Source organism: Dermacentor albipictus, chromosome 5 (assembly GCF_038994185.2).
Source record: "Dermacentor albipictus isolate Rhodes 1998 colony chromosome 5, USDA_Dalb.pri_finalv2, whole genome shotgun sequence".
In the NCBI taxonomy this organism is placed as follows: Eukaryota; Metazoa; Arthropoda; class Arachnida; order Ixodida; family Ixodidae; genus Dermacentor; species Dermacentor albipictus.
Genome location: NC_091825.1, coordinates 127,321,718 through 127,348,467, shown reverse-complemented (window position 1 = coordinate 127,348,467; position 26,750 = coordinate 127,321,718). Strand labels below are relative to the sequence as shown.

Sequence of the window (26,750 nt, the reverse complement as noted above, 5' to 3'; positions counted from 1 at the left end):
CGGACAGAACGGAAGCACCGATTCTGGGCTCGATCGTCGCGTTCCACAAAGCTAGTAAAGCACACGAGCAGCCAGGAGCACGGCCGAAGTCCGCACGGGCAGAATGGAGCTCACGTCGCGTCCATCACTTTAGCGACACCCATTTAAAAATAATATACGGAGCCAAGCCAAATCATTATTTAGCGGCTATTTGGGTGAACCTAACGCTTTCGGGCCCCTAACCGTTCGTACGACCAGGGCACTATAACGGTTACCCCCCCTTTCCACTCCTACGACCGGGTCGCAGGAGTGGCGGCCATGATTTTATCGGTTTGCACAGTTGCCTAACCAAGATGGAGTGAAGGTCGGCAGATTGAGCATGGTACTAACGTAATATTTTGAATGTGGAATTTTCTTTATTTTCGTTTATTGAAGTTCCTAGAGCTCTAAACCCTGGAAAAAATAGACACGCCTTAGAGCGCCGTAAATAATTTAATACTTTTTCCACAAAGATACTTTGTTGTGACGTCACGACACCATTTGTGGCGTGATTTGTGGTCACTTAGGAACAGGACGTTGCGACGTTTTGACAGTCGCTCCGAATCCGTTAGCATACGAGGCGACAGAGTGAGCAGGAGCGAGTGTCGAAACGCAGGAATGTCCTGCCCCCACATACTGTATCGTTACGTCGCGGCTCAGAATCCACCTAAAAACGAAACCAAAACCAGGTGCAAAAATTTATTATGATAAATTATTCACGGCGCTCGGAGGCTTTTCACTAGTTTTTCTAGGATACAGAGCTTCAAAAACGTCATTCAATATGAACGAAAAAATGCACTGCACTTCTTGAGAAAAAGTGCTGGAGTCGCATTATTCGAATTGTCCCGCGCATACAACGTTCGCGCATACCAGTGTAGCCATGCCCAAACAGTTGCATATGAACGGCAAGCGTCAAGAGAACGTACAGTACGAGCTGTATCAAATACATAAGTACGGAAAGGATAGCTGCTAAATGTTTAACGTTTACTGTAAAGCACGAGTTATGTAACATTGGCTGCGCGAGTCAACGGTGCGCGAATGACTCAAGTTGACAAGTACTATCATCATCAACGCCCGTCAAATGCAAAACCATAACAAAGACAGTTCGACAAAGCGAATGCGTGTGTCTACTGGGTGGCCCACAGCGAAGGGCTGCCCAATGGTGTGGGTGCGCAAGACAAAGCGAAGAAGCGTCGTTGTTTGGCCCGTGTGGTTGTCGCGCGGGCTGATGCCGCCGCACCGATGCCATGCAGTGTAGCGCCGCTGCCGAGGCGCCGGATGAGGAGAAGTTGCTTCGCACCCACGGATTATTAGGATTCCGAGATTTCTGCGCCAAGAAGGGCTCGGCCAGCCTGCGACAGCTCGACAAGCTCGCACTGGCCGGCTTGGCCCGGGAGTACGTCGATTCATCTCGTGCCAGGCAGGGCCCGCTGCATAGCGCACGCTCACTGCGACGATTTCAGGTTGGCCTCAACAATTACTTACGGTCACTGTACGGTGGTGATTTCGATCTGGGCCGCGACCCAGCGTTCGCGCCACTGGCGGCTCCTTCTGCATCGGGGGCAGCGAACGCGGGAGGAGCGAGCAGAATGGGCCAGGCAGCGGACGCCGTGGTTATCACAGCCGAAGACTTGACGAAGATTGGACAGTATTTTTGGCGCGTGATAAACACCCCGCGCGGACTACAACAGAAGGTCTGGTTCGATCTCATGATCCACCTTGGCTCGGATGGCATCGAGAACCAGCACGCTATGCGCAAGGACTCTTTCGCGCTACTCAAGTCGCCGGCCGACGGGCGCCGACGGCTGCAGTGGAAAATAGCAGGTGGAGCTTCGGTGCCTGACGACCCAGAGAATCCGCTGTGCCCAGTGCGGACGTTTCAACTTTACCTGAGCAAGTTGAACGTGGCCTGTCCCGCGCTTTTCCAGCGGCCGCACGACGGCATCACCAAAACGTCGCGCTTCTGGTTCCACATGTTTCCCCTCAACAATACCATGCTGGCGCTCATGATGTATGACATCTCCAAGGACGCCGGCCTCAGTCGCGTCTACCCCAACTTCTGCACACAGGTAAGACTTCACGGACGTAGCATTCGAATCGGCCGCGAACTTCTCTACTGCCTTCCAGGTGCTACCGGAGAAGGGGCGCTTCTACGAACTGGCGCGGCGCAGCCGCCCGTCCCTGGAGAGCGCCCGCAAGGAGCCCGGCTGCGCATACAAGCTATGTGCACAGTGCCTCACGGTATGTTTCTGCGCAGCAGATACATCTCACTAACGCTATCCCGAATCGGAGCGTACCCTACTAAAAGGTGACTGACTGTCACATAAGTGTGCATTGTAGTGTGGATGGAGTAGGGTTGGACCGACGTGTAAATATTTATCGCTGCTATTGAACATTAAAATAGTCTATTGTGATGTACATCTTATGGTCAGTGCATCTTTAGTCAGTCAGTAAGAAGTTTGTAAACACAAGGAGTTCAGTGGCAACTCATTCTCGATTTTTATTTTTGCACTTACACTGCTCTTTTGTGAAGAGCTTATGACAGGGGTCACTGAACCTATAGGCATTGGACACATGCAGTTTTCAGCTTCCAAAACTTTAAAACTGCATTGGTCGTGTGAGATTCGGCACAAAGGGAGGGGAAAATGACCAAGAAAAGGCCATAAGACGGGTGATTGCTTTTTTTGTTTGTTTGTTCTAGTCTCCCTTTGCTCAGTGTTTCACAAGATCAATTTACACCAGCTCGCTTCAACTTTCCCTACTGATGTTGGTTTGCAGCCCGTGCAGGTGGCAAGTGCTGGTCCCAAGGGAATCCTTTGTTCAGTGCCCTGCTTGGAAGCCTTCATGCGAGCAAAGGAGGCACGTCAGAATGTGCGTGTCTCCTTCCGGGATGGCACTCGTGTGCCTGCCTACACTCTGCCTAGTGGCCAGCCCCTCCAGGCACAGCCGCAGCCACAGCCCCGAGACGAGCTGGGCAAAAACCTCCCAGAAGATGTCTACAGCTTCATACAGGAAGTTGCGCGCATCCAGGCCTTGGGTCACACAGTACGGACAGGTGTGAAGTTGTGTTTACATATCGTCCCACAATAATTTCCACCAAAATCATGCTAGTGTTTATTGTGCAGTTGTTCAATAATTATGTAGAGCCCCGAGTCATCATCATCATCAGCCTGGTTACGCCCACTGCAGGGCAAAGGCTTCTCCCATACTTCTCCAACAACCCCGGTCATGTACTAATTGTGGCCATGCCGTCCCTGCAAACTTCTTAATCTCATCCGCCCACCTAACTTTCTGCCGCCCCCTGCTACGCTTCCCTTCCCTTGGGATCCAGTCCGTAACCTTTAATGACCATCGGTTATCTTCCCTCCTCATTACATGTCCTGCCCATGCCCATTTCTTTTTCTTGATTTCAACTAAGATGTCATTAACTCGCGTTTGTTCCCTCACCCAATCTGCTCTTTTCTTATCCCTTAATGTTACACCTATCATTCTTCTTTCCATAGCTCGTTGTGTCGCCCTTAATTTGAGTAGTACCCTTTTCGTAAGCCTCCAGGTTTCTCCCAGGTTTCCAGGCCCCGAGTACTTCTGTCTAAAACTAGGGAGTGGTGTACACAAGAGCAAATGCGGCCCATTTGTGGCAGGCTCTTGTGCTGGTACAAAATGGCTTGCTTTTGAAAATGTGTTTCCAGGTAGGCTAGTCTCTGCTACTTGTACCTCTTGCTGTGATGTAAGCTTTCCCTGCATCTATTAGCCATACCACTCCCTTCCAGACTTGGCTTAGCAACGTTAGATGCAAAACCGAGGTGTGCGATTGCCCACTGTATTGTTTACTACAGCAGCTGTTTTTACTGCATAACGTGCAACGATACTAGCAGCGGCCTCTGACTGTTGGATCTTCCTTGGACGAAGGTTCATCCCTAGCGCTGCCACCAGTTGTTGGATCTGGAGGAATATCCCAATTGCTGTCCCCCAGATTTTTGGACCTTGCCATTGGGTGCGGGAGTTGGCTGAGTTTGAGGAGGACTTTGAGATGAAAACTAGAGGTTTATTTACAGTGAGAGGACCAAGAAATTAAGTCAGAGTCATTACGGGCCGGCAGCAACTCGGACGCTGCAGCCCGTGGCAAGAAGCTCGAAAGAGATGAAATGAAGGAATGCGCTCTTGCTGCTCCCAGTCTGTGGCTTTTAAGCCCTTCGGTGTCTCGAAGTCATGTCAAGTTCGGCCAATTGGCGAGCCCGTTCAGGTGACACGATTTTTGGCCAATCGGCGAGCCCGCTCAGGTGTCGTCATTTTTGGCCAATGGTAGGCGCCCGTGCGATTGTGTCACACCCGGCGCTGAGGGTCGTTCCTTGGGCCCCAATTGTCCGAGGGCTTACTTCTCTCTGCGGTATTGCCTTCCCGGCTTGCAAGCGCCATCACAATAGGTGAATGGGGGCGACGTTTCAGTGCTGCAAAGCAGCTTTGTTCGGGACCTGCCTTACCTGGAACCGTGTCAGGCTCCCGCTACACTTTCGGGAAGAATCAAGCAGTGAATAGCTCCACCTGCGGCGCACGAAGTGGGGAACGCCAACTCGTTTGCATGTGCTGCGCCTTGGGAACGGTGTAGGTGTGCTTCTGCGCTCCTCAATTAGCTGTGGCACGATTTGATGTGGTCTGGTGAACTCGAAGGAAGCGCAGGAAAAGGTCCCGTATCTAACAGGGCCAATAAGATGCTGGTTGTTCAGAAAGAAAGTGTATTGATCTTGCGTATTCCACCAGACAGCATTAATGCACATTGTTGCATACCACTCTTAAAAGTTTTGGCAACTGTTCTGGGGGCTGTACAGCTCTAAGCACTAGCACAATCTTGTTCAACCATGCCAATTCTGACACTCCACTTAGAAAAACAAGCATCCCCAGCTAGCTATGTATGGGAGGATTTGCTAATATACCACCAGTCAAGGACAACATTAAACTTCACTTTGCTGCATTATTGCCTTCTATCTTGTCACAAAGATGAGTGAAAATTTGTGAGTGAAACTTAAAGGCTGCCGTACGAATGGCATGAAGACTCAGATTGTAGCTGGCTTTCTCTGTATGGAAACATTTTTGCAAATGTAGCCTGCTGCTATAGTAAGCATTCTGTAGTACTTTCGTCTATGACAGCTTCACAACTGAACGTCCTGCTTACTGCCTTGCAAATGGTTCAGGCGGCGACAAAAAAATGTCACCACGGTTTCAAGTTTCCCTTAAACCACAGGTGTTAGTGGCATTCCTTGTTCGACTAAGCGTTTTCAGGCAAAGAAGCACGAGCCTCTGTAAACATTTTATTATGCAAGAGAGAGATGGCCAGTCCTACTCAAAATTAATGTTGCAACCTAGCTTATCGTCTATATTGAGATGTGAAAGAGAATGTGCAGTTACATTTGACAGTACTTGCTATGGTGACTGGCACATGCACTCTTCAGTGTGCATTACAGTGTAATTTTCATGTTGAAAAGTGGATCTTCCTGCATGTCAGTGAGTGCAACGACAGAACAGCAGTGGCAAGTGTAAATGATTTTGTATGCATGCAAATTTGCACTGGCCTCCCTGTATGCTTTTGACCGCATCAATTCGCCATGCTGCGAAGGATCATTGGTACTGCCAGAAGAGGAACCTGTGCAGAAGCACATGTCGAAGTGCAAGTTAGTTTTTGAAGACTTGTATAGTAAAAGGATGAGAGTTTATCTTTGAGAGGATGAGAGAAAAGTGTGTATATGTTGCAGAAATAATTCAGTTGTTCTGAAGGCATGGGCCACATGATTATTACGCTAAAGGGATACTAAAGAGAAACATCAAATCATTTTAGCGTGATGAAGTATTCCTTGAAAACTATTTTTGCGATAACAGGTTGATTATTACAAGAGAAAGTGAAGGCCAGTTTCCCTTTATTGAATTTCATGCCGAAACCTCAGCACAATTAAGTCAGTGTGATGTCATGCATTTCGAAGTACAATTATTGTATTTGGGCATCGCTGGCTCTGTTAAAGCTTCCTGAACTTGCCTTGTTCAAGCATTGGCTCTTTTAGAACATAATGGAGTCTGGTTTTCCCAAAAAACTTTAAACTAGGCCCTATCAGTCGCCATCAAAATTCATGATGTCATGGCGAGGTGGTGCGGGAACTTCAACAAGGCACTGCCACTCTTCCCTTTTTGCTCATTTTCTCGCTTAAAAAACCACTTCTTGCGGTTAGAGTGGCATTCTTGGTGTTGTGGAAAGGTAACTTACCTACAGGTGAAATTATTTTTCTATTCAGTGTCCCTTTAATGAAGAATATATTAAAAGACTAGAGCTGCACTTCATTGTCCCATCTTTCTTATGCTAGCATACTATCGCTATAGCACTGTGTTATCACTGTTTCCAGCCTATGACAACATCAACGTGATCGCCGACTGAAATTTCTTCCCAAAATTTTATCTGGTGTGTTCCATATAACTACTAGGTCTATTCGATTCAGCCAAGTTTCTCTGCATCTTCTGCACCTATTCACGGTGCGCTGCACCTAGGCCTTCGATTCCCCGAGGTGCATCGGTGCACCCTGCACCCCCGTGCACGATTGAACGTGGTGCAAGGCAAGGTGCCGCCGCGGTGCAGTGCACCCTTGAACCTTGCATCGAGTGGGTGCAGCCCGGCACACCATAACTGGCACCCCCTGCACCTTTTCATTTGTGGTGCCATGCACCTTCTCTGAATCAAACAAACCTACTGTGTTTGTGAGCACTGTGGCTGATGAGCTTCCTGTCAACAGAAAAGGGGAGGGGAGGTTGTACCTTAAAAGTTGGTTGTTGGTTTCCTTATAAGAAATTTACTGTGCAGAAAAGGAAATGTTCGCATATCAAGCTGTGAATGTAATGTAATGAATTTTAAAAGGAGATTCAGAATTTTTTTAGTTTAGAAACACGCCGGCACTGTAGCACTACATATTTTCCTTTGTTTACACCAGTTCCCTTCCACTGTAGATGTTAGTCTCCAGTGATTCAAATTTGCAGGGGACCTTATGAGCCGTAAACGCAGGATTATTACCTAGTTTGCAGCAAGCTTATCTTAAATTGGTAGATTTTATTGCAGGTTTATTTAAAAAAAAATTTTTTTCTAGCACATCTATATCAACTCTGCACTTGCCATTCAGCACTTTTCGCATTGCCTTTTCTCTTGTGCTGTTGCAGATGGGCTGCCCATGGTATTCAAACAGGACGGCTCCAACACACAGGCTCGGTCGCTGCCCATAGAGGTAAGCAGCGTTACTGTGTTTACTAGAGCGGACGATTTGCAGTCTTCGTCAAAAGCTTCAAAGCCACTCAGTAACTTTGAGACTTCAGTTGTGTGACTGACCCAAACAGTCGCTTTTTGACCAAAGCGACCACTTGTGACTGGTTTGCTGCCAACTTTGTCGCCTGATCTATGCAAGTCACTGGTGTGAATGAGCCTTAAGCATTGTGTTAGTAGAAGAAAAGAAAAAGACATGGCCAAGTGAAAAGAAACAGATCTAGCATGTGTCCTGTTGTCCTCCATTTATTTGTCTGGGTCTTTATCATCTAACATTACATTTATTGAGCTGGGCCGACTAGCTAATCGTTTCACTATTGCAGTTTAACCTACAGTTTCTTTAAAACTAAGCAACAGTCTTCTACGTAAATGCAGAAGTTTCCGAAGAGTAAAATGTGCCTGTCCACTCTGATTTAGTACTATTTCTTGGTATGTGTACTGCTATATGGTGTATACAGTGTGTAGTATGGTGCTGACAGGAGAGCTTCCATATGATAGGAAGTGAGAGAAGCTTGAGAAAGCACTGCACTGAGAAAGCACTCTTGCAGCAGGCTTGTATTGATGTACAGTATGTTACACTTTTGAAGGGAACACCCAGTTTGTATTTGGCTACTAACAACAGCTGAAAATATGGCATGGAGCCATGCCGATGGCATATTTTAATGCATAGATGTCAACTAAATGCGTGTTTTAGCTATGTTGGCTTTATTAACATCTAGACGTTTCTTTTAACTGTGGACCATGCTGTTATTAAAATGCAAGTTAATGGTATTTGCATTGCATAGGAGGCAGAGAGGTTGTTGTCCTGTTGTAGCAGTTTTGTGTAAGTTCTTCCTACAGTTTGTAGGCTTGTATCATTTTCATGAGACGATGAAAAATTGTAGCATGTGTGCAGATTTCACGCAAAGTTAAAATGAAGTTGATGCACGTAACAAAATAAAGGTATGCTAATGCAACAGACACTTGTTAAAATTGTTTCCTTCTCCATTTGTCATGCAGATTCGAGTGAAACAGTAATCTTATCTATACTGTACCACTAACTTTTATCTAATACAGTAAAACCTCATTAAATTGTACCCGCTTAAACAAAAGTTTCGTTTTAAAAGTAAGAAAGTCAAATCCCCTACTCAGTGGCCATTGAACATAATGTTGTTAACAGCGCAAAATGTAGACGAGAGACGAGACAAAGCGACGACACCACAAACATCTCTTGTCTACATTTTGCGCTGTTAACACCAGGATGGAAAACCAACAAGCCCAAGCTGCTATTCTAGCGAAAGAACATAATGTGTTTTGTATCAGCATAAACCGTACCAGCTTATTGCGTAAGTATCGGTTAGCACATAGTGTTTCTACTTTTCGTCGTGCAAACACTGCGGTGCGTCATCTCCATCTGGCAGCCCAGCAGAACAACAAGCCTCAGAGATCAGAACAACGGCCTCCAAGCGCCCTCTGCAATTGCACGTGAAGCCAAATCAACATCATTTCGGCGCCGTGCCAGAGAGCATTGGGTTGTCGTGCAAGCAAGGACTCGCGTCATGCCGAAGCTCGGATAAAAAAGACGCTGGGTGCTCAGCGTAGAAGAAAAATTAGACATCGTTCGTGCTATTGAATGTGACACGAAGGCGACGGGGATCTACTGTTGACTACAGTGTGTGGCATTTAAAATGTGAAGAAGTTGCTCGGCAGCGCTGCAGCGACCGCGAAGAGATGCCAGCTAAGAGGTTCGACTTTTTGCCATTGTTGCCTCTGTTGTTGCTGAAGTGTCGCCTAGCGACAGTGATGAGGATGACACAGAAAGCGACAGCAGGGGCGACTCAGGCCCAACAGTGGCAGAAGCTGTGCATTACGTCAACCTCGTGAATGCAATCCTCGTGACGAGAACAGCACCCCGTAATGAAAAAGGCACCTCGCGACTTATGCAGCGCTACCGCGCGCATGCACGGAGGATATGCAATGCCAACGAGGAATCTGCCATAGTGTTTGCCGAAAAAGAGGGCTGGCTGAAAAGCTGGCTCGCGGCTTCAGTAAGTTTGAAGCCGCTGTCGTTGCTGCTAGGCTACCGCGGCATCAAACAAAAATAACACTTTTGTCGCGCGAAGTGAATAAATACTGCATGTTTTTTCCCCTTTCATCGCACTCTCTCTGAGTTATGTTTTCGACAGGCAGGTGGGCGATCTCATGCTATTTCGGTTAAGCAGTACTACTGTTTAATACATCCTTTTTCCGTGCTCCGGCCAACTATGGTTTAACGAGGCTTCACTATACCAAGTATTGCTCCATTAGGCTTGTTACCACCTATCAGCAAGTCTTATGCGCGGAAACTATTGCTTGTGAATTACGTGCAGTAGAATCAACATTTTAACCTGAGTACAGAGACCAGAAGCTGCCTGAAATTTTTCTGTGACAGCAGATGAAAGCTCGAAACTGGGTTTGCTCTGTTCATCTGTCGGGCCGATGATGAAGAGCTGTCAGGTCATCATTACCATGTCATCATGAGGCCACCTTCTCATTCTCAGCTTCACCTTAACCATAGGGAAAAGAACTGAACTTCGTCACCGTCACTGGCATTTGAACTTGCATCCCTGTGCCACTGTGCACTTGGGAGCTGGGTGTATTTACCACTCTGCTATTGCATAGGTCTGGTGCTCGGTAATTTGTGCGGTGTTCTGCTTACCACACAGATTCTGAGAGTGGTGTTGCCTGTGCATGTATTTTCGAGGTCACAGTAGGTGATGCTGCAGCAGTTGAGGACAACAGCAATGTGTGCATAACAGAGAAGTTGTTCTTGAAGAGATGGTAGCGTCTGTTGCGAGAGTCTGTTGCCATTGCAGTAAATGTGTAAAACTGCTGATTTTGACTGTGTGGTCATGCTAGATGTAAACGTGTGTATACTAGATTTAGCGGCTCCTTATTGTTTGAAGAAATTGCTGAAGTTAAGCTTGGAGAGATTGTCCAAGTGTTCACATAATGATTGCAGGGCTCTCACTGCCATTTGTGGCTTGTTTGTTTCAGCTGCTACGGATTGCCATGGACGTGGGAAAGCCAACTAAACCTGGTGAGTCGGCAGCTGTAATTCCATGTGGCTTCCTTTGTTAATTTATGAGAGGCTGTACTGGGCTTCAACAAAATGTGAATGACCGTCCTAATGTTGGTTACTCTGGCTGAGTGCCTTCCATTCAGAGACACTACCTCGTAGTAGTAGATGAAACTGAAATGGAAAGCACAGTTTTCAGTTTTACACTTTACACAGTAAGACCTTGTTAATTTGACCCTCGTTAATTTAGAAAATTGAATAATTCGGACTCAACCTTTGCTCACGGCAGGCATATGCATTATTTAATTGCATCAAACCCTCATTAATTTGGGTGTATTTGGCCACACGCCGGTTAATTCGAACAACCCTCTATTCGAGGCGAGCGTACTGCGCTGCAAATGGGCAACGCAAAACGCGTATTTCCGTTTTATTAAGGGCTGGCAAATGAGAGAGCTACACCGTGTTTTCCTGACCCTTGCGCGCCGCGTGTATGAGCTGTGAGACGAAAATCTGGGGACTACGCCTAGGTACTATGGAAGACGACACACATTGCTCTGTTGGTCTCTAGCCGAGCTACAGTATGCGACTGCGGATGAGGGCTCTGGAATAAGCTTTCTCCCTACTTGCATATTTTTATGTAGGGGCCACAGCACTGTGTTTGTGATTGGAAGACCCACATTTCAAATTGAGAGTCCAACTTTTTTTTTTTAATCTGCATTATTATATTGCTTTCCCCTCTGACTTAGGTAGATGCCACTTTAGTGACTGCAGACCATTGAATAATGACATGTGGTTACTGTGAATTTGTTATATATTATGCTTCCCTATTATGGACTCCATACAGGCCACTCTGATGGCATTTGATTGGAAGCTGAGTATTGGTTACTGTGTAATGCGCACTTCCGTTGGCTAGGTTTGAACGGAGCAATGCGTGGCCTCCTCTAGGCACATTCTCCAGATTTTTCTCTCGCAACTCACACATGCGCACAAGTGTTGGGCAAAAGGGCACAGCTCTCATGTGTCTGCACCCTTGACAACATGAAAATGCATACGCAAAAGAGAGAAATCATTGCTAAAGGCCAATTGAAATGAAGCGGCCGAGTTCGCATTGCCATAGTCATCAGCGGAAACCTTATGGAAACGACAGAAACGCCAAACACTTTGTGCCTTTTTTCTGCGTTCACGCATTTACCACGGCAGATGACACCGCATTGCCACACATGCCATCAGAACCGTGTAGTTGCCATCCCTGATCGTGTCGAAAACAGCCGTGGTTTCGTCCTCAGCGGTTGTGGTATACAATAGTTAATGTTCAACTGAGTGTGTGTGTTGGCCACATGCCCCAAGAACTGCATGGTTGCCATTATTGATTGTATTGATAATGACTGCGGTTTTGTCCACCACAGTCGCTGCGAGCATTACTTTCGTTTTGACTCAAAGCGCGTTGGCTGCGTGCTTTCAGAACTGCGCAACAGTTTTTTCCACAGGAGTTACCACGGGCAGCAGTTTCGTTTCGACTCAGTGCATTTAATGCTTGTGCAATGTCAAGAACGTAGCGGAAGCTTTCGAGGATGAAGACAGATTCTGTCGTGGGCTGCATTCTGCTATCAAGCCCACGGCTACATCAGGACTGACGAACAATCTATTGCCAACCAGCTTACTGGCGAAAAAATAATCGGGATGTCTACTCGAATGAAGATGTGGGTCTTGGGCCACAGCCAAACGGGCCACGCTGTGATGGAAGTAACAAAGCCCTCATAGCTGCGAGCTCTAACGCATCGAGAAGTGCCATTTATGCACTGATTTTGTGCAATATAGAAGCATGGGTTGTGAATTTATTAAGTACAGTAAAACCTCGTAAAACCATACCCGCTTAAACAGTAGTTTCGTTTTGAGGTAGTAAAGTCACATCCACGACTTAGCGGCCACTGAACATAATGTTTTGTACCTGCATAAACCGTACCAGGTTATTGCATACATATCGGTTAATGCAGTGTGTTTCCACTTTTTGTCGCACCATCACGGTGGTACGTCGGCCCAGCAGAACAATGAGCCTTGGAGATCGGTACAGCCTCCAAGTGCAAATGCAGAGGACGCTTGGAAGGGTGAACTGAGGGAAGCTCAGAGTAAAATTGATTATGAAGAATGTCTGAGGAATATGGAAGAAAGTAAATGGGCTGGGAGAGTGTTCACATATTTGTAGATGAAAAACATTGATTCACAGTGGAGAAAAGGAACTAAGAAGCTTACCAGCAAGTATGCGACCAATGTGGTGAGCAGCATGACAGCAAAGAATGTCAAGCAGATAGACAGAGAGGCTGAGGTAATCTCATGGGTGGTGGCAATGGAAAACAAACCTGCTGTGAGCAGGTTTCTCTTCAGGAGCAGGAAAAAATGAAATCGGGAATGAAACAATTTATGATAACTCAAAGGGAAGCGCATTACTTTCCGAAGCGAGATCAGGATAGAACACGCACTTATAAAGCGAGATACAACAAGGAAGAAGAAGCACGTGCTTTCTGAGGTAAAGCTAGCGAAACGACGGAGCATGTTCCATTATAATCTGAAGATATCTGCCCAGCAGTTGGTTTAGGCACCTCTGGCCTCCTTGAAGCCCTTGGATTCAGCGAGAGCAGAAGGAAAGTAAACATGTCAGTAACAGAGATTAGTAAGAGGTGATTGGAAGTTTGGCAGAAGTAGGGAAACAACAAACAACGAAGGCATCCAAAAACCAAGTTCCCAATAGAGGTTAAGAAAGTTTGGTGGTGGGAATTCTTTTTTTATTTTTTGCCCTTTTTCATTTTAACATTGGTAAGACATTAGGCTATATAATAACAAGAGCTTAATGGTGCAACCCACTGCCCTGCTCCAAAGGGGATGCTCATAGCATCAATCCATCCAGCCACATCAACATTATTTATTTCAGTGCTGTGCCAGAGAGCTTTGTGGTACTATGGTTGTGGCCTGTGTTGTGGCATCGTGCAAGCTAGGGCTCGCGTCATGCTGAAGCTAAATTGGGCATCATTAGCGCTATTGAACGTTACATAAAGAAGTCCACACTGGCACACGAGAGGAATCTACCATTGACTACGGTGTGTGGCATTTAGAATGCAAAGAAGTTGCTCGGCAAAGCTGCTGCAACCGTGAAAAGATGTCGGCTAAGAGGTCAGACTTTTTGCCATCGTTGCCTCTGTTATTGCCAAAGTGTCGGCTGACGACAGTGATGAGGACAACATGGAAAGCAACAGCATGGGTGATTCAGGCCCAACAGTGGCAGAAGCTACGCATTACGTCAGTGATGACGACGACACAGAAAGTGACAGCATAGCCATTTCAGGCCCGACAGTGGCAGAAGCTGTACGCAACGTGAGCTTCACACGGGCGTTTGCCAAGAAAAGGGGGCTGGCGAAAAAACTGGCTCGCAGCTTAAAGGGCCTCTCACTAGGCCACATAGCATATTTCGGTTATACGCTGGAAGTTGTTACGTGCCCGCTAGGGAGCGTTCTGCAGCAATAATTTTTCAAATTGGTTCATTAATAGCCGAGATATAAATATTTCAGTGCAGCGAACCCACGATATCGGGAGGCGATGGCCACTGCCAAGAGAGACAAATATAAAATTACAATTTTTACTTAAATTTCGAACAGCATGCTTGATTCTATCACTATAAATGATGGTCTTTTCATTTCCACCATCATCTCACAGTGCGTTCTGGCCAGATGTCTGTCACTTTAATGAGGTCCTGAACCATGCCTTGGGCTTGTTAAACAAATAATGTCTGTGGATAATGCGAGCTGCTGTGAACATCTCAACCAAATTTTGCAGTCGTGCGCACCATGTGGAGCTCATAAGCAGAGTGCGTAGTCATTTTTTCTTACACTCTCTTTTCAGCAGAAGCCTTCTCCTCAATCTTTTCTGGGTGCTATATTTCGTAATATAACTGATTCCCATACGCACCTGCTCTTAGTGAATAGCTGAAATAAGGAATGGTGTTTGTATCACTACGCTTCTTCCTACTGTTGCTGTGCATATTTATTGATGCAGTTCAATAAAAAAAAGTTGAAGTAAGCTAAAATTTACATGTAGAATTTCAAAAGGAATTACCGTATTTACTAAGCATCTCCTCTTCTTTTATGATCGCGATGCCCAAACTGAGGGTGGGGTGGGGGTGTGCTTAGATTCGAACTATACTTACCTCCCCCTCCCTCCCACTCTTTTCACAGTGATATCTCGATGAGACGGGTGTGAGAAATAATAGTTTATTTGGCAAATATTCAAAAGAACGATACCTAGGTGCAGACAGTGACCCACCGTTGTGCGAGTTCACAAAGCAGCACATGCCCACGAAACTTGCCGAGCGCCACTGATACCAGGCCCACGTGATAACACACTGATAGAGTTATCAGGGTTGCTTTCAGCCAGTTTTGGGGAGGGGCTTAGTTTTTGGCATTCTGTGCCACCATCTGTCGGGTAGTGTTGGAACGCAGCAACACAAGACACAGCCGTCTGGCTCAGCTTGCGGTGGCAGGGAAACCGTGCTGCTGCTTTGGCTGCCCTGCTTATTGGTATTGTGTCGTCGGGTGTTGCTCATTTCAACTAGCTTTGAACACCAAACTAGCCTTGAAACGAGGAAACTTAAGGTTGGACAACATGCACGCTTCTCAGAACCGTGAGATAGCCTCTGAGTTTGGTGCATCGTAGGCGCCAAAATTGGAGCCAGTGGCGTCGATGTAAACATATGAAACCAAATTATTACTGCTCACAATGATGACATCCAGTAGGTGGAGCATTACGGCATCACTCTTATCCGCCATAGCCTTCGCAGTGCAAGGAATTGGTGAAGGACTGGGAGCACTGCGAAGGGGATGGCATGCACGCTTTGATTGCCAATAACTATGCTTCTGCTGAACATATTGAAGTACTTTTTGCTGCAAAGTATTCTGAAATAGTCTGCTTTGATGTCAAATACATTTCTCGACTTCGATAAAAAGTGGTTCAGGACCCCTTTAAGAATTTCCTGCGTGCAAGCCAGCATGTTGAGACGTTCGGCGTGTTTTTCGTATGCTGACAGTTTCCCGTCAGTCCCACCTCGTGCGCCATTGAGGTGCGATGCAAGAGCATTGGTGGTGCTCTTCATCATGGCAGCATTGTGCAATGTTTCATAGCTGCCAGGGCGCTGTTCCTTCTACCCAGCAGGAGCTGCCTTGCATGCTGCATCGTGCCAAGATGTCACACCCGTGTTTACCTTTAGCATTGCTCAAGGACTCCAAGCGCAATGCTGATCCTTGTTGTCGCTGTCAATACTTTGCACATCTAATGAAACTGCCCGTTTTCTGCTGCTGCTTCTTTATTTAGGACCTAAGATGAATGCAGATACCATATTGTATGCACTTCTGCTTTCCCAATTTCCCTTTCAACTTCTTGATTCCTCTTAACTGGGGTAGTGCCGATACCTGTGGCCTGCCTATCACACCTTTCTTTACTTCTTTTTTCGGAGCTCTTTCGGCAACCATTCAAGGCTGGTGCTTGACAGAGGTGCCCGGATAAAGGAGGGGTGACAAGATAGACAAGGCGCTTTAACAACTGCCGCTTCCCTGTTTCCTTTAAGATATGGAATGCTGTGTGTGTGTGTGTGTGTGCGTGCGCGTGCGTGCGTGCATAATGACCAGCATCAATAGGTGGTTGTGCCCCATGTAATGTCATTGATGAAGTATAGGCCAGGAAAGAAAAGAACAGGGTTCACGGGAGGGAGAGAGCAATTTATTACATGAGATTGTAGGTTCCTGCTGCTTGTAATGGAATATAGTATGTTGCTCACATGTTCACAGCAACATTGTCTTACGTTCAAAAAGTGTTTCAGTGCCCCTTCTGGTGGGAAAAATTTACATGTCAAAACCACTTGATCATTTAGATGATGCCTCAATAACATCGCTGTTCCTGTTGCTAAAATTTGTTCATGAAAAGTTGCTGTGGTGGTTGTTGGAACAATTAGTTTCTTCACTTCGAAGAAGTTGAGGTCCTTGTCTTGATAGGCTGGGTGCTTTGTCCTGAGGTAGTGAGCTTGCTCACGAGGAAGCTTTGTGAACGCACTTCACCGTACACAATGCATTGTGGTTTGCCATAATTGTGGGTTGTTGCTGATTTCCACAAACTGAGAACTTCAGGAAACTATCTTTGTATGCTCATAACTTCGACATTTCGATAGCAAGCAGCATGTGTCATACCAGATGCTAGCTTAAAGAGATTGTCAACACGGACCTTGTCAACACTACCAAGAAGAAGGGTTCTTGGTATGCGCCGTATGGCTGGTTGGTTTGACGCTGTAGTAGCAGCAGCAGCGATAGTGGATGATAGTGGCTTTCTCCTTTGGTTAGCGTCGTGGCAAGTGCCACCTTGCATAGCACTGTGAAGGGTGCGATGCGCCGCACGCACTACTCTTGAATTAAACGTAGGTGCAATTTGCAGTAAGTGCGTCAGGGCCTTGTGGACCCCAGGCATGCTATCGCAGCCCTTTATTTGAGAACCACTGCCCCTAGAAATTCGAGCTATAATGGTAGGATCGCAACCATCGACACATACAACAGGACAAGGGCTGGAAAGTCTTCTGGTGTTTGGGAACACCACCACCCTTGCCAGACTATTGCAGGACCCTGTTCTCCATGAATGTTGTAATGAATCAAATCACAACAGCTACACACATTATATTAAAGCGCAAAGAAAAGAAATGCACATATTAAAAATTCTGCAATGTTAAGACACAACAAAGGGTGGAAAAAAAGCTTTAGGACAGGGAAGAGTGCTCTTTAATTATTAGTTACTAATTAATAAGTTAGTTCATTAATAGCAGAGATAGAAATATGACGTCCTCTCCTATCCTAAAGCTTGTTTTCCGCTCTGGTTGCATCTTAACTTTGCGAAATAAGATTAACCAAATAGCCCAGCAACAAGTATTGATAAATTAGAAATTATGGGGTTTAACGTCCTGAAACTGCACCCTGAGTTATGAGGGATGCCGTAGTTGAGGGCACTAGATTAATTTTTACCATCAGAGCCCCTTACGACGTATGGTCATTTCAAACAAACAATCGCAGTGTGTCGATCATGTGGTGCCCGCTAAGTATCGAATTGCTGTGCAATTCTAAAACAGCTGAAATTCCAAATGAAAGCCTATGCACACTTCCTTTCGAGGGAGCCGCACTTCCTGGCAGAGAATAAAGATCATTTTTATAACGGCTCTACGCAAGACGCTTCGTGTGCAACATCACTAATAATGGCATGTGACTTCAGTCACATGTCGTAATCAGTGATGTTCCATGCAGCTATAAAAAAAAGCACGTAGAAAAAAAATAAGAAGGGGGGTCGACCTTCTTGCAGCATGGCTATGTAATCTTTCAATTTCTCTCCCATTCCCTTCTAATAATGAGCCCAATTTGAAAAATAATTTCGATAAACAACTTCATAGACGGCACTTTACAACTTTCTTTGTGTAACCGAGATCTCTGGTTGGGCCTAGTGAGTGGCCTTTTAACGTGCACCCGAAGCATGGTGTGCATGAGTGTTTTTTGTAGTCTGCTCTTATTGGAATGTGGCTGCAACTGCTGGGAATCGCACCCGTGACTTTGTGCTCAGCAGCACAATGCCAATGCCATTGAGCAACCACAGCAGTAGTGCACAAATTAATAAATCAACTGGCGGCTAGCAGATGGCAAGGTGCCAGATGGCAAGGTGCCAGGACAGTGCCACATTTCAACACTCGCTGCAGCTCGCTCAGTCATCTGCTATGTTGCTATATAGGATCTAACAACGACTAGCAGCATATGAGTTGACCGAGTGAATTGGAGCAAGTGCAAAACACTGCAATGTCCTGTTCTCACATTACCACCTTCTGCATCATGACGTAACAACACAGTAGAAACGAAACCAAACTGGCTCTACAAAATTTATTATTCTTATTCCCCGGTCTTAGTTAACTTGTGTGTCTGTGGCTCCCTAACGCCTCACAGGCCAATACCCAGCATATCTCAGACCCAAAGATAGCTCTAGGACATAATCATTTTTAAAGTAATTTTTTATCACTGACTGGTATGTTATGAATAGAGACCGAAACTCTAGGTACAATGGTCGTTTTTTTGCTTATGTCCTTATCATGCTTATTTCACATAATAGAACAAACCACAGGTCTAGAAACATTTTAGTGGCACCTTTATTGGGCCTGTAGACGCCCATTTCAATGTTAATGCCTATATAGCATTTTATGAGCCTAAAAATGCCTTTTTTCATATTTTGTCTTAGCCTCCTTTTGTTTATACACAATGTGATAACCAGCTAGGGAAATTGGCTGAAAACAGCCAGTTATTACCACAACACTTTGGCATAAAGGCTGTTATTAACAGCTTTGCAGAAGAGTAGAGCATGATTGTGAGAAGGGCTAAAGCCGTTCCACACCACAATACATTTCAATGTGACTTAGCATAAATAATTCATTGCTCTTTTCTCATTTTTAGCCAACATCATCAAGAAACTTTAATGTTCGGGCGCAACTCTGACCTGAAATGCTGGACAAATTTTGGACATTCAGGAAAGGTTCACCACTATTTTAAGTAGATCTCGTGCTGATAGGGTTAGTTCTATACAATAATCTCTGTCGGACAAAATCCCATGTTTTTCATACTAAAAGAACTGTCAACAATTCTGACCGGCGAACATTCTGCAATTCCAGAGGGCTCATCGAGATCATCGAACATTTTGAAGTTCAAGTATGCCGCACTAACTTTGGTGGATGTCGAGTTACTACTACTCAGTGAAAAAAGGCACAACTTGAAACCCGAAAATCGTGAGGTGGTGCTTCTCAACTGCTGTCATAATTTTTCCCATATTGTCTAGACACACTAGAATTCATATAAGTCTTACCTTCACATCTTGCCTCATTCTGTTTTATCAAGAAAATTAAGTTAATTTAATTAATTTAATTAAGTTAAGTGGTCTATGTTCCTTAAAAAATCTTAATTTATCCTCAGATGGACAGCGAATGTTCTTAATTACTGAGCCTATAGTATATGCCTTCACTGACAGCTCTAAGGCCTGCTATAGGCACCTCAAACTGCATCCTTTGATGCCTAAACGTCTGGTCTATAGTTATGAATGTGACAAAACAATTTTTTGTTTAGATGCAATGGTTACGTGCATAAGACAGCATCTCCATCCATGTGGAAAAAGTAACCACCTCTTCGTGCTTGTGAAAACTGCTTTTCTTTGCCTAAACAGTGTGACATTGTGTAATAGGTTGGTATGTTGATACAGTGTCCTGAATTTTCATGCAAGTTCGCAGTATTTGAAACACACTTCATGGGTGCTTTTTGTCGTTCCGGAATGCGCAGTGGCCTAAATCAAATTAATGTTTATTTTCTGAAGAGCTGTTGGAAAGAATATGCTTAAACGACTTCCATACAGTTTAGCATGCACCAGACTATATATGCAGTATTAATATGTTAAGTAATCACTTTGGAGTTTTTGAAAGGATTGATTTGAAGGCAGTTCCAATAAAAAAATATCTAGTGGATCCAATTGGAAACTTCTTAACTACCACAAACTTGCATTGAACCACTTGGGAACACCATTTCAAAGTAATTAGCCTCCCGGATGTGTTCAAATGATAGCCAATTTGAAAAAAAATTGATGGTCAATTGGTCAGCCATTTAGATCTGATTGGAGCAGAACTAAATGTAATTGGTTGCCTATCTAGATTTCCATGGCAGGTCACCTGGGTCTAGTGCCACCCAATTGGAACTTTGTAGTCGTCCAATTGAAGATAACTGGTGATCCAATTGAACCTGGGTGAATGGAGAGCTTTGTGAACGCAGCTCTTAAATATGGGTGATGTGTGTTGAAGTTAAAGAAACCAGGGTGTCTGGTTATGTGCGCTCAAGTCAAGAAACCTACTAGGCAGAAAATTGCTTCATCAATGTACTGTCCGTTTCACTTAATGTAATCTTGCCCACATTATATCTGTACTAGTAAATTCTGCCCCAGCAAATAGCACCAGTTTAGCACAGCAAAGAAGTAGATTTTTATGGCAGATTCTCTAACTCGAAATAGATCCTGCTGTTCATTAATCATGCCAAAGTACAAAGATTTCTTATTTCTAGACTTGCACTTCAATTGGGCAATTATTGTTAATAACTATTTTATTTTTTTCACAGCATTGCTCATCTGTGTGGCTTTCAAACAAAACCAATTGGCATATCAATTAAGTTCCGTTGAAACGAATTGTATCAAGTCTCAATAAAGCAGTTAGAATTTAGGGTCTTTAAGACCAGTTGATAATTGTAGATTACATCATATAAAATCCGTGAAAAACCACTTGATCAATGTGACAAGTGAAATATCTGTCCCAATGGGACATACAACGAGGACCAATTGAAAATGTTTGTGCCAATTGAACAGGTAACAAGGCCCACTTGAACTGTCTGAATAGCAGCTGGTTCCATAGTAATTTCCACTTGTAATGCCTAACACCAGCAATGCCGAAACTATGTTCCAAATAGTCTACCTTAACTGTAATTGTACAACCGATTGGAATACCAAACATCAAAATTGGACTAATAAGTTCGAACTAAAATAGCTGTTGTAGTGGGTCCCCATTTAAACTAAAAAGCATTCAAATTGGGAGTCTAATTGGTGCGCCAATTGGCATGATCATTTAGAACTGTCAAGTCTAATTGGACTACCCATTTAAGTGTAATGTTCCATGTGGTTTCCACTTCATTCAGTTTGGGTATTGCTAACAATTGGTCTGTGCATTTCTACCCATTGACTTATTTTGACTGGGGTTCGCATTATGTACAAGGGGCACGTAAGGTTTGCATCATGGCTGAAGGGAAAATGAAGACAGCTAAATATTTCACTCTGCCACACAAGTCGAGACTAATGTATGTGTAGGCGTGCGTGTGCGGTTGTGCAAAGAGTCCAGTGGTGACCAGTTTAATTATTATGAAAACGTGCATGCTATGCGGACCTCTTTTCTGGACAATTTTTTAACCATCTCGTAAACTGCCTACACAGCAAGGCCTTTTGCTTCGTCGACCGCCTGTCACTGCCAAGTGGTCCACTACATATTAGACACCTTTAGCAGAGCATTTATGGTCCACTCCGCTCACACTGGTGTATATAATACCGGTGCCACACGTTCATATCTGATCCCGAACGGATTTCTCGATCACGATCAACATTGGTCACTGCTACACTGTCCAACAACCCGGATCGCTGCTGATCGTCAGGAAATCTCAGAACTGCATAATCGATTAGCTACGAATTCAGATTGCAAAATATGGTTAAATTTGGACAATTCAATTTTACAGCTTATTATTGCAGGTAAGATTTCTAAACAGTTGTTATTGAGCTGGCATCACTTCTTGCTTTTAGCGTTTTCAGAATACTGCGCTAGAGGGCGCAGACGTCAGCCTGCTATCGCGATTGCAATCAATCAATCAATCAATATTTATTTTTGACAAAAGAAATACAAGATGGGTATAAGTACACATTCGGAGGTCCCGAAGTAACAACTGCCGGGGGGACCTTCTAACAAAACATGAAAAGGGGGATGGTAGGGTCGTGGCAAACAGTGAGTCATGTCATATATTATACAGTTTCTACATCGGAAATAAACGATAAGATAGAAAAAAAAATCTGTTAACAATATCTCAGGTATATTCACAGAGTTAAAAAGAAAAATAATTGAAGAAATCTTAAAAATAACATGCAACAATTAAAACGAGGATAAATGGCACGTAAAGCTAACAATGAGGAGAAGTATCAACTAAGGCAAAATTTAGTAACTCGGTAATTGAAAAGTACATTGCGTAATGGTAAAGTGAACAACATGCTAATTCTAGGTTTGTTAAATTATGCTACGCATCAGATAAAGTGTTCATGAAATGCGCCTTCGTTCTACGTTTGAATGATAATAATGTAGATGTCTTCATGTCAGACGGTATAGAATTCCAAACAGAAATGCCTGAAAACGCGACGGTAAATTTCCCATAGCTAGTTCTTCCTTTTGGAAGAAGAAGATTGAGTTGAGCTGAAAATCTTATGTTGTTATAATTGATGAGGCTAGAGCGACTAAAACCTGGAATATTAAACTCGGTATTTATAAGACGAAACATAAGTAGCGACAGCTTATGATTGAATAACATGCGTAAAGGGAAAACATTTACGTTCAGCTAAGAACCCGATTTAGCGAAACCGTCCATAAATTTTATGCGAAGCATACTAGCTGCACAACCGCGCTCTTCCTTGCTGCGCCGCGCGCGGCCACGTATCTACCATATGACGTCATAACAGCTGCAAAAGTGGAGGCTCAACTCGTGCGCTCGCCTGCATGAGTTGTTTCTTCGTCTAGCCGAACCAAATATAGCCAAGTAACAGCAGTTCACCAGGCTAAACAGTGGTTCAACAACTAAAATAAAGGCTAGTATGCTTCGCATCCTGAGCTTAACCTTAGCTAAGCCACAGCCATATTTTGTAGGAAACTCTATGGGAGCGCCAGGGTGCGGCTATTAGGCGCCTTCTTTGTCGTTACGTCACTGGCGACTCTGGGAGACGCGCTTGTTAGTTAAACGAAATCAATGCATTCTACGCAGCCACGCGCGCGTGAAATCTGTGCGGAGCGGAGCGTTTTGGCAACGCTCTGCTAAAAAGCTGTCTATTGTCCAGGGACTGCGCGCGAGCGAGCGAAGATCGCTTGCGCATGGTGTGCGTGTGTCGGCATCAGCAGGCTGTCGTGTTCGCGATAAACCGTGTACCTCTCGCGACTTGAGCGGGTAGCGCGACCCGTACGACGACCGTCCGTGACTTATCGCGGTTGTCGCGACTGATAATTCACCGCCTTTGCGCGTCAAGTATTCGACGTCGCGCGCTGGCAGACTTCAACTACGCGTTTTTTTACAGACGGACTACGCGTTTTTTACAGACGGTCGGCGAAATACTCGCGAAGCTCAGCCTGCACTATTACAGTTAGTTAGTTTTTTTTTTCTTTTTCTTTTTTAATGAGGAAGCATTATATGCCCCCTTACGCGGAAATCCGTCCGTGTGACTGAAATACGGTACCAAAAGTGGCCGACAGCTTAAAAACACGTTAAAAATGCTCGGATTGACGTCAAATCTCAGAGGGAGGTTCCTGTAAACAAAGTAAATTAATTGCTTTGAAAAGAAAGCTTAGTACATTTCGGTCTTGGTGGGAATCGAACCCGGGCCTCCGGGGTGCGAGGCGAGTCGGTTTTGGCTGACTGCTTAGTGCTTGCGTTCATGAGCGTGTTCATGACGTTACGTGGTCTACAAACGGTGTAATGCTTGCGCATTCCCACACGTGCGGTCTTAAGCGTTTCTGCTGTCTTTCGTTTTTTTTTTTTTTCTACTCTCTCACTCACTCTTCTTCCCCGCCTTCCTGTCTTGCGTGCCGACGATTCCCGCTTGCGTCCAGCGTGTCGTCTGCTGGTGCCATAACCGTGCAGAAAATAGACTTATATGTGCTCCAAAAATAGCCTTCGCCTTGCAGGAGTTCCGCACACATGCACACGCCTGTTCCGTTTTTCTCCTTCTTTCGCTACGTGTGACAGTTCAAGTGTGTAACCTCCGGGGCGAAGCAGGGCCGAACCCTTTTTCGCTGTAAATGGCGGAAAAGAACCGCGTGCCGGTGGCGTAGGGCGCGGATGTTTATCGGCGCACTTTCTTGCGTTTTCATTGTTTCGGTCTTCTGCGAATGGAAGATAGTGGCTGCGGGAGGACGAGAAGTCCGGGAGGTGCAAGACCTCCGCGTGTATCGCGTGAGCGCACATCACGATGGTTGTTAAGCTGACGTCGTGGTCCTATCAGTCTCCCTCATGTTTTCGCGCCGTTCTCGATCAGGAGCCGGTGACGTTAGTCATTTTGCAGCCTAAGAACAAGCTTTCCATAAGAATATATATATATATATATATATATATATATATATATATATATATATATATATATATATATATATATATAATTGAAGAAACGAAGGAGCAACCTACGAATATTGTATTTTTAATGGTTTTAACCATTAAAATTTTAACCATCAGAAATGCAATTTTCGTAAGAAGTGTGCTCCTTCGTTTCAACTACCTATGCACCGGACCTACAGAACATTTCCTTGTATTATATATATATATATATATATATATATATATATATATATATATATATATATATATATATATATATAGTCATGTCATAAGAAGCCAACAAACACTGACATGAAGGACAACATAGGTACTTGTGCTTAATAAATGAAATAACGAAATGACAAATTAATGGAAATAAAAGTGGGTGAAAAAACAAGTTGCCGCAGGTGGGGAACGATCCCACAACCTTCGCATTTCGCGAGTGATGTTCTACCAATTAAGCCCCCGCGGCGCCGTTTTCCCATCCACTTTCTTGGGTATTCATGTTTTGTACTAGAACCCTGGGAGTGTTTAGCCAGCGCCACCACTCACAGACCTTCGCGGCGGATGGGTGGGGCACGTAATGACCAACCGTATTCTACTTGGCTGCTGGTGTAAAATGTTCGCACCAACTTTTAATTGTCAGCATGCAGTCCCTTTCTCTTCCACTGATAGGAACACCCACGTAACACAAAAATATTTGAAATGTGGTGTAGTTGGACAAAGCGTCACGGGCTCGTGCTGCCAGAAGGAATACGGTAGGGTGCCTCCGGTCTTCAGCTTTTTATTATTATTATTATTTATTTATTGTGCCAGGTAAGTACGCATGTACGCATGATGAATTTCAAGAATCTGGCTCGCTTATCCATCTTGTTACTACTGCCGTCAACGTCTACAGTAACCCAGTACATCGCGGAGTGTAGTGCGCCTGCAGACAAGCTAAAGCTTTCTATTTTCATGCAGGTAACGTTCAGCAGCAGCAGCCACAGCAACAACCACAACGAGTCGAAATCATCAAGCGTGTTCCAGCGACTACAGGGGAGCGGGTTTCTGCAAGGCCGGTGATGCTGAGTGGTGGCCGCAAGGTGCTGCTGGTCCAGCGCAGGGATCCTCCGCCCCCTGCACCGCAGCGCGGCTCGGCTGCGTGGCGTTGAAGGCAGCTTTCTCTTGTGAGCTACCAGCATAAAATGTGTCGTCGTGGGAGTGTGCAGCCCGCTGCCCTTTAGACACTGTCAATCATTTAATGCAGAAGATAGGACATACGCAAATGCGCGTCTCTCATGTTTTATTTTTAAAGAATATTTTTTCTTATTTTAGAATCAGAGATGCAACATCAACTAGCCTGATCTTGCAAGTTCTTGAAGTATCATGCTGCACTGATTTGCAGAAATGTGCAGTGCTTCTCAAGATAGTGGTAAAGTAGTTTAGTTTGTATTCGGGACGTAAAAAATCATCAGTGTTTTACAAGTAGCAGTGCTCGGCAAGCTAAAGCTACCCTGGCAAAGCTTCAAAAACGTAACTGGCAGAAGACCTATGTGGCTTGATTAGCCACTTACAAAACATTAAAGCACAAATGAGACATTTTGTACAGAAAAGGCTGCAGGCTACGCACTCCTGTCCTCAGATATCCTTTTGTGCTGATGGTACTTGGTCTATAACAATGTCTAGTGAGCTGACGGAGGAAATTTTCCAAAGGACATTCCAGGCGTTACATTGCAATATTGAAAGGGCCGGCATTACTGGAACACTGTCTGAATGTGCCTGCGCCAGTGCTTGGGACGCGGCATGTTTGTGCCTACCGAGAATTGAAGTGAGTAATCTCCGCATCATTAACGAGGTCATGAGCATTGTTGAGCAGTTGTGACCCTACATTATCTAAGAATCTCCTAGGTCATTTGTAGCACTATAAACAACTTTTCCACCAGCTGCAAGTTGGCTTCTGGTTGGAGTGTCCATTGGACAAGTGGCAGACATTGACGAGATTAGTTGATTGGCTGTGCGGCTAGTCTTGGCAGCCTAACTCGTGTTATGAAAAACTGCTCTTTGTTGTGGAAGTTCAGCTAGGGGAACACAGCCGGCCCTTTTTTCCTCTCATAGCACACTAGCTAGTGTTGTAGATCATGCAGTGTGTTCATGGAATTTGGTCCTGCAAGACTATGGCCGCTGCTTGAGCCACTACATACCCGCATTCTGAGAGAAAAAAAACAAACATTGTCATTACATTCACTGGTGATCATTTAGCAGTGCTTGCAGAACCCAGTTCCGTACTAGCAAGGATCTCAAAACTTTTCTCTGCAGAGCCATTGTAAATAAGCATCTTGTGCCGCACGTGCTAATGGCAGCAGCTGTGTGTTGCACCCGCAAAACTCATCTCCCCTTACTCACTGTGCCATGGTCACACATTCACGGAGTGGAAAATAAAAAAAAAAAGCCACATGTCAATGGT

The 26,750-nt window shown here is 44.8% G+C and overlaps 1 protein-coding gene across 1 annotated transcript; it reads left to right on the top strand.

Moving 5' to 3' along the window:
* The first annotated feature begins 970 nt into the window (after positions 1 to 970).
* LOC135913928 (uncharacterized) lies at positions 971 to 26,513 on the top strand. The gene is made up of 6 exons (XM_065446619.2): positions 971 to 2,087; positions 2,146 to 2,259; positions 2,797 to 3,073; positions 7,207 to 7,271; positions 10,322 to 10,364; positions 25,268 to 26,513. The coding sequence occupies exons 1-6, from the start codon at positions 1,266 to 1,268 to the stop codon at positions 25,456 to 25,458; spliced, it is 1,512 nt and encodes a 503-aa protein (XP_065302691.2). The 5' UTR covers positions 971 to 1,265; the 3' UTR covers positions 25,459 to 26,513.
* The last annotated feature ends 237 nt before the right edge of the window (positions 26,514 to 26,750 follow it).

Excerpts from the sequence above, each read along its gene's own strand:
- LOC135913928 (XM_065446619.2), top strand. The coding sequence starts at position 1,266 with ATGCAGTGTAGCGCCGCTGCCGAGGCGCCGGATGAGGAGAAGTTGCTT. Across the intron at positions 7,272-10,321 it reads CTCGGTCGCTGCCCATAGAG|CTGCTACGGATTGCCATGGA; the intron begins GTAAGCAGCGTT and ends TGTTTGTTTCAG. Across the intron at positions 10,365-25,267 it reads GGGAAAGCCAACTAAACCTG|GTAACGTTCAGCAGCAGCAG; the intron begins GTGAGTCGGCAG and ends ATTTTCATGCAG.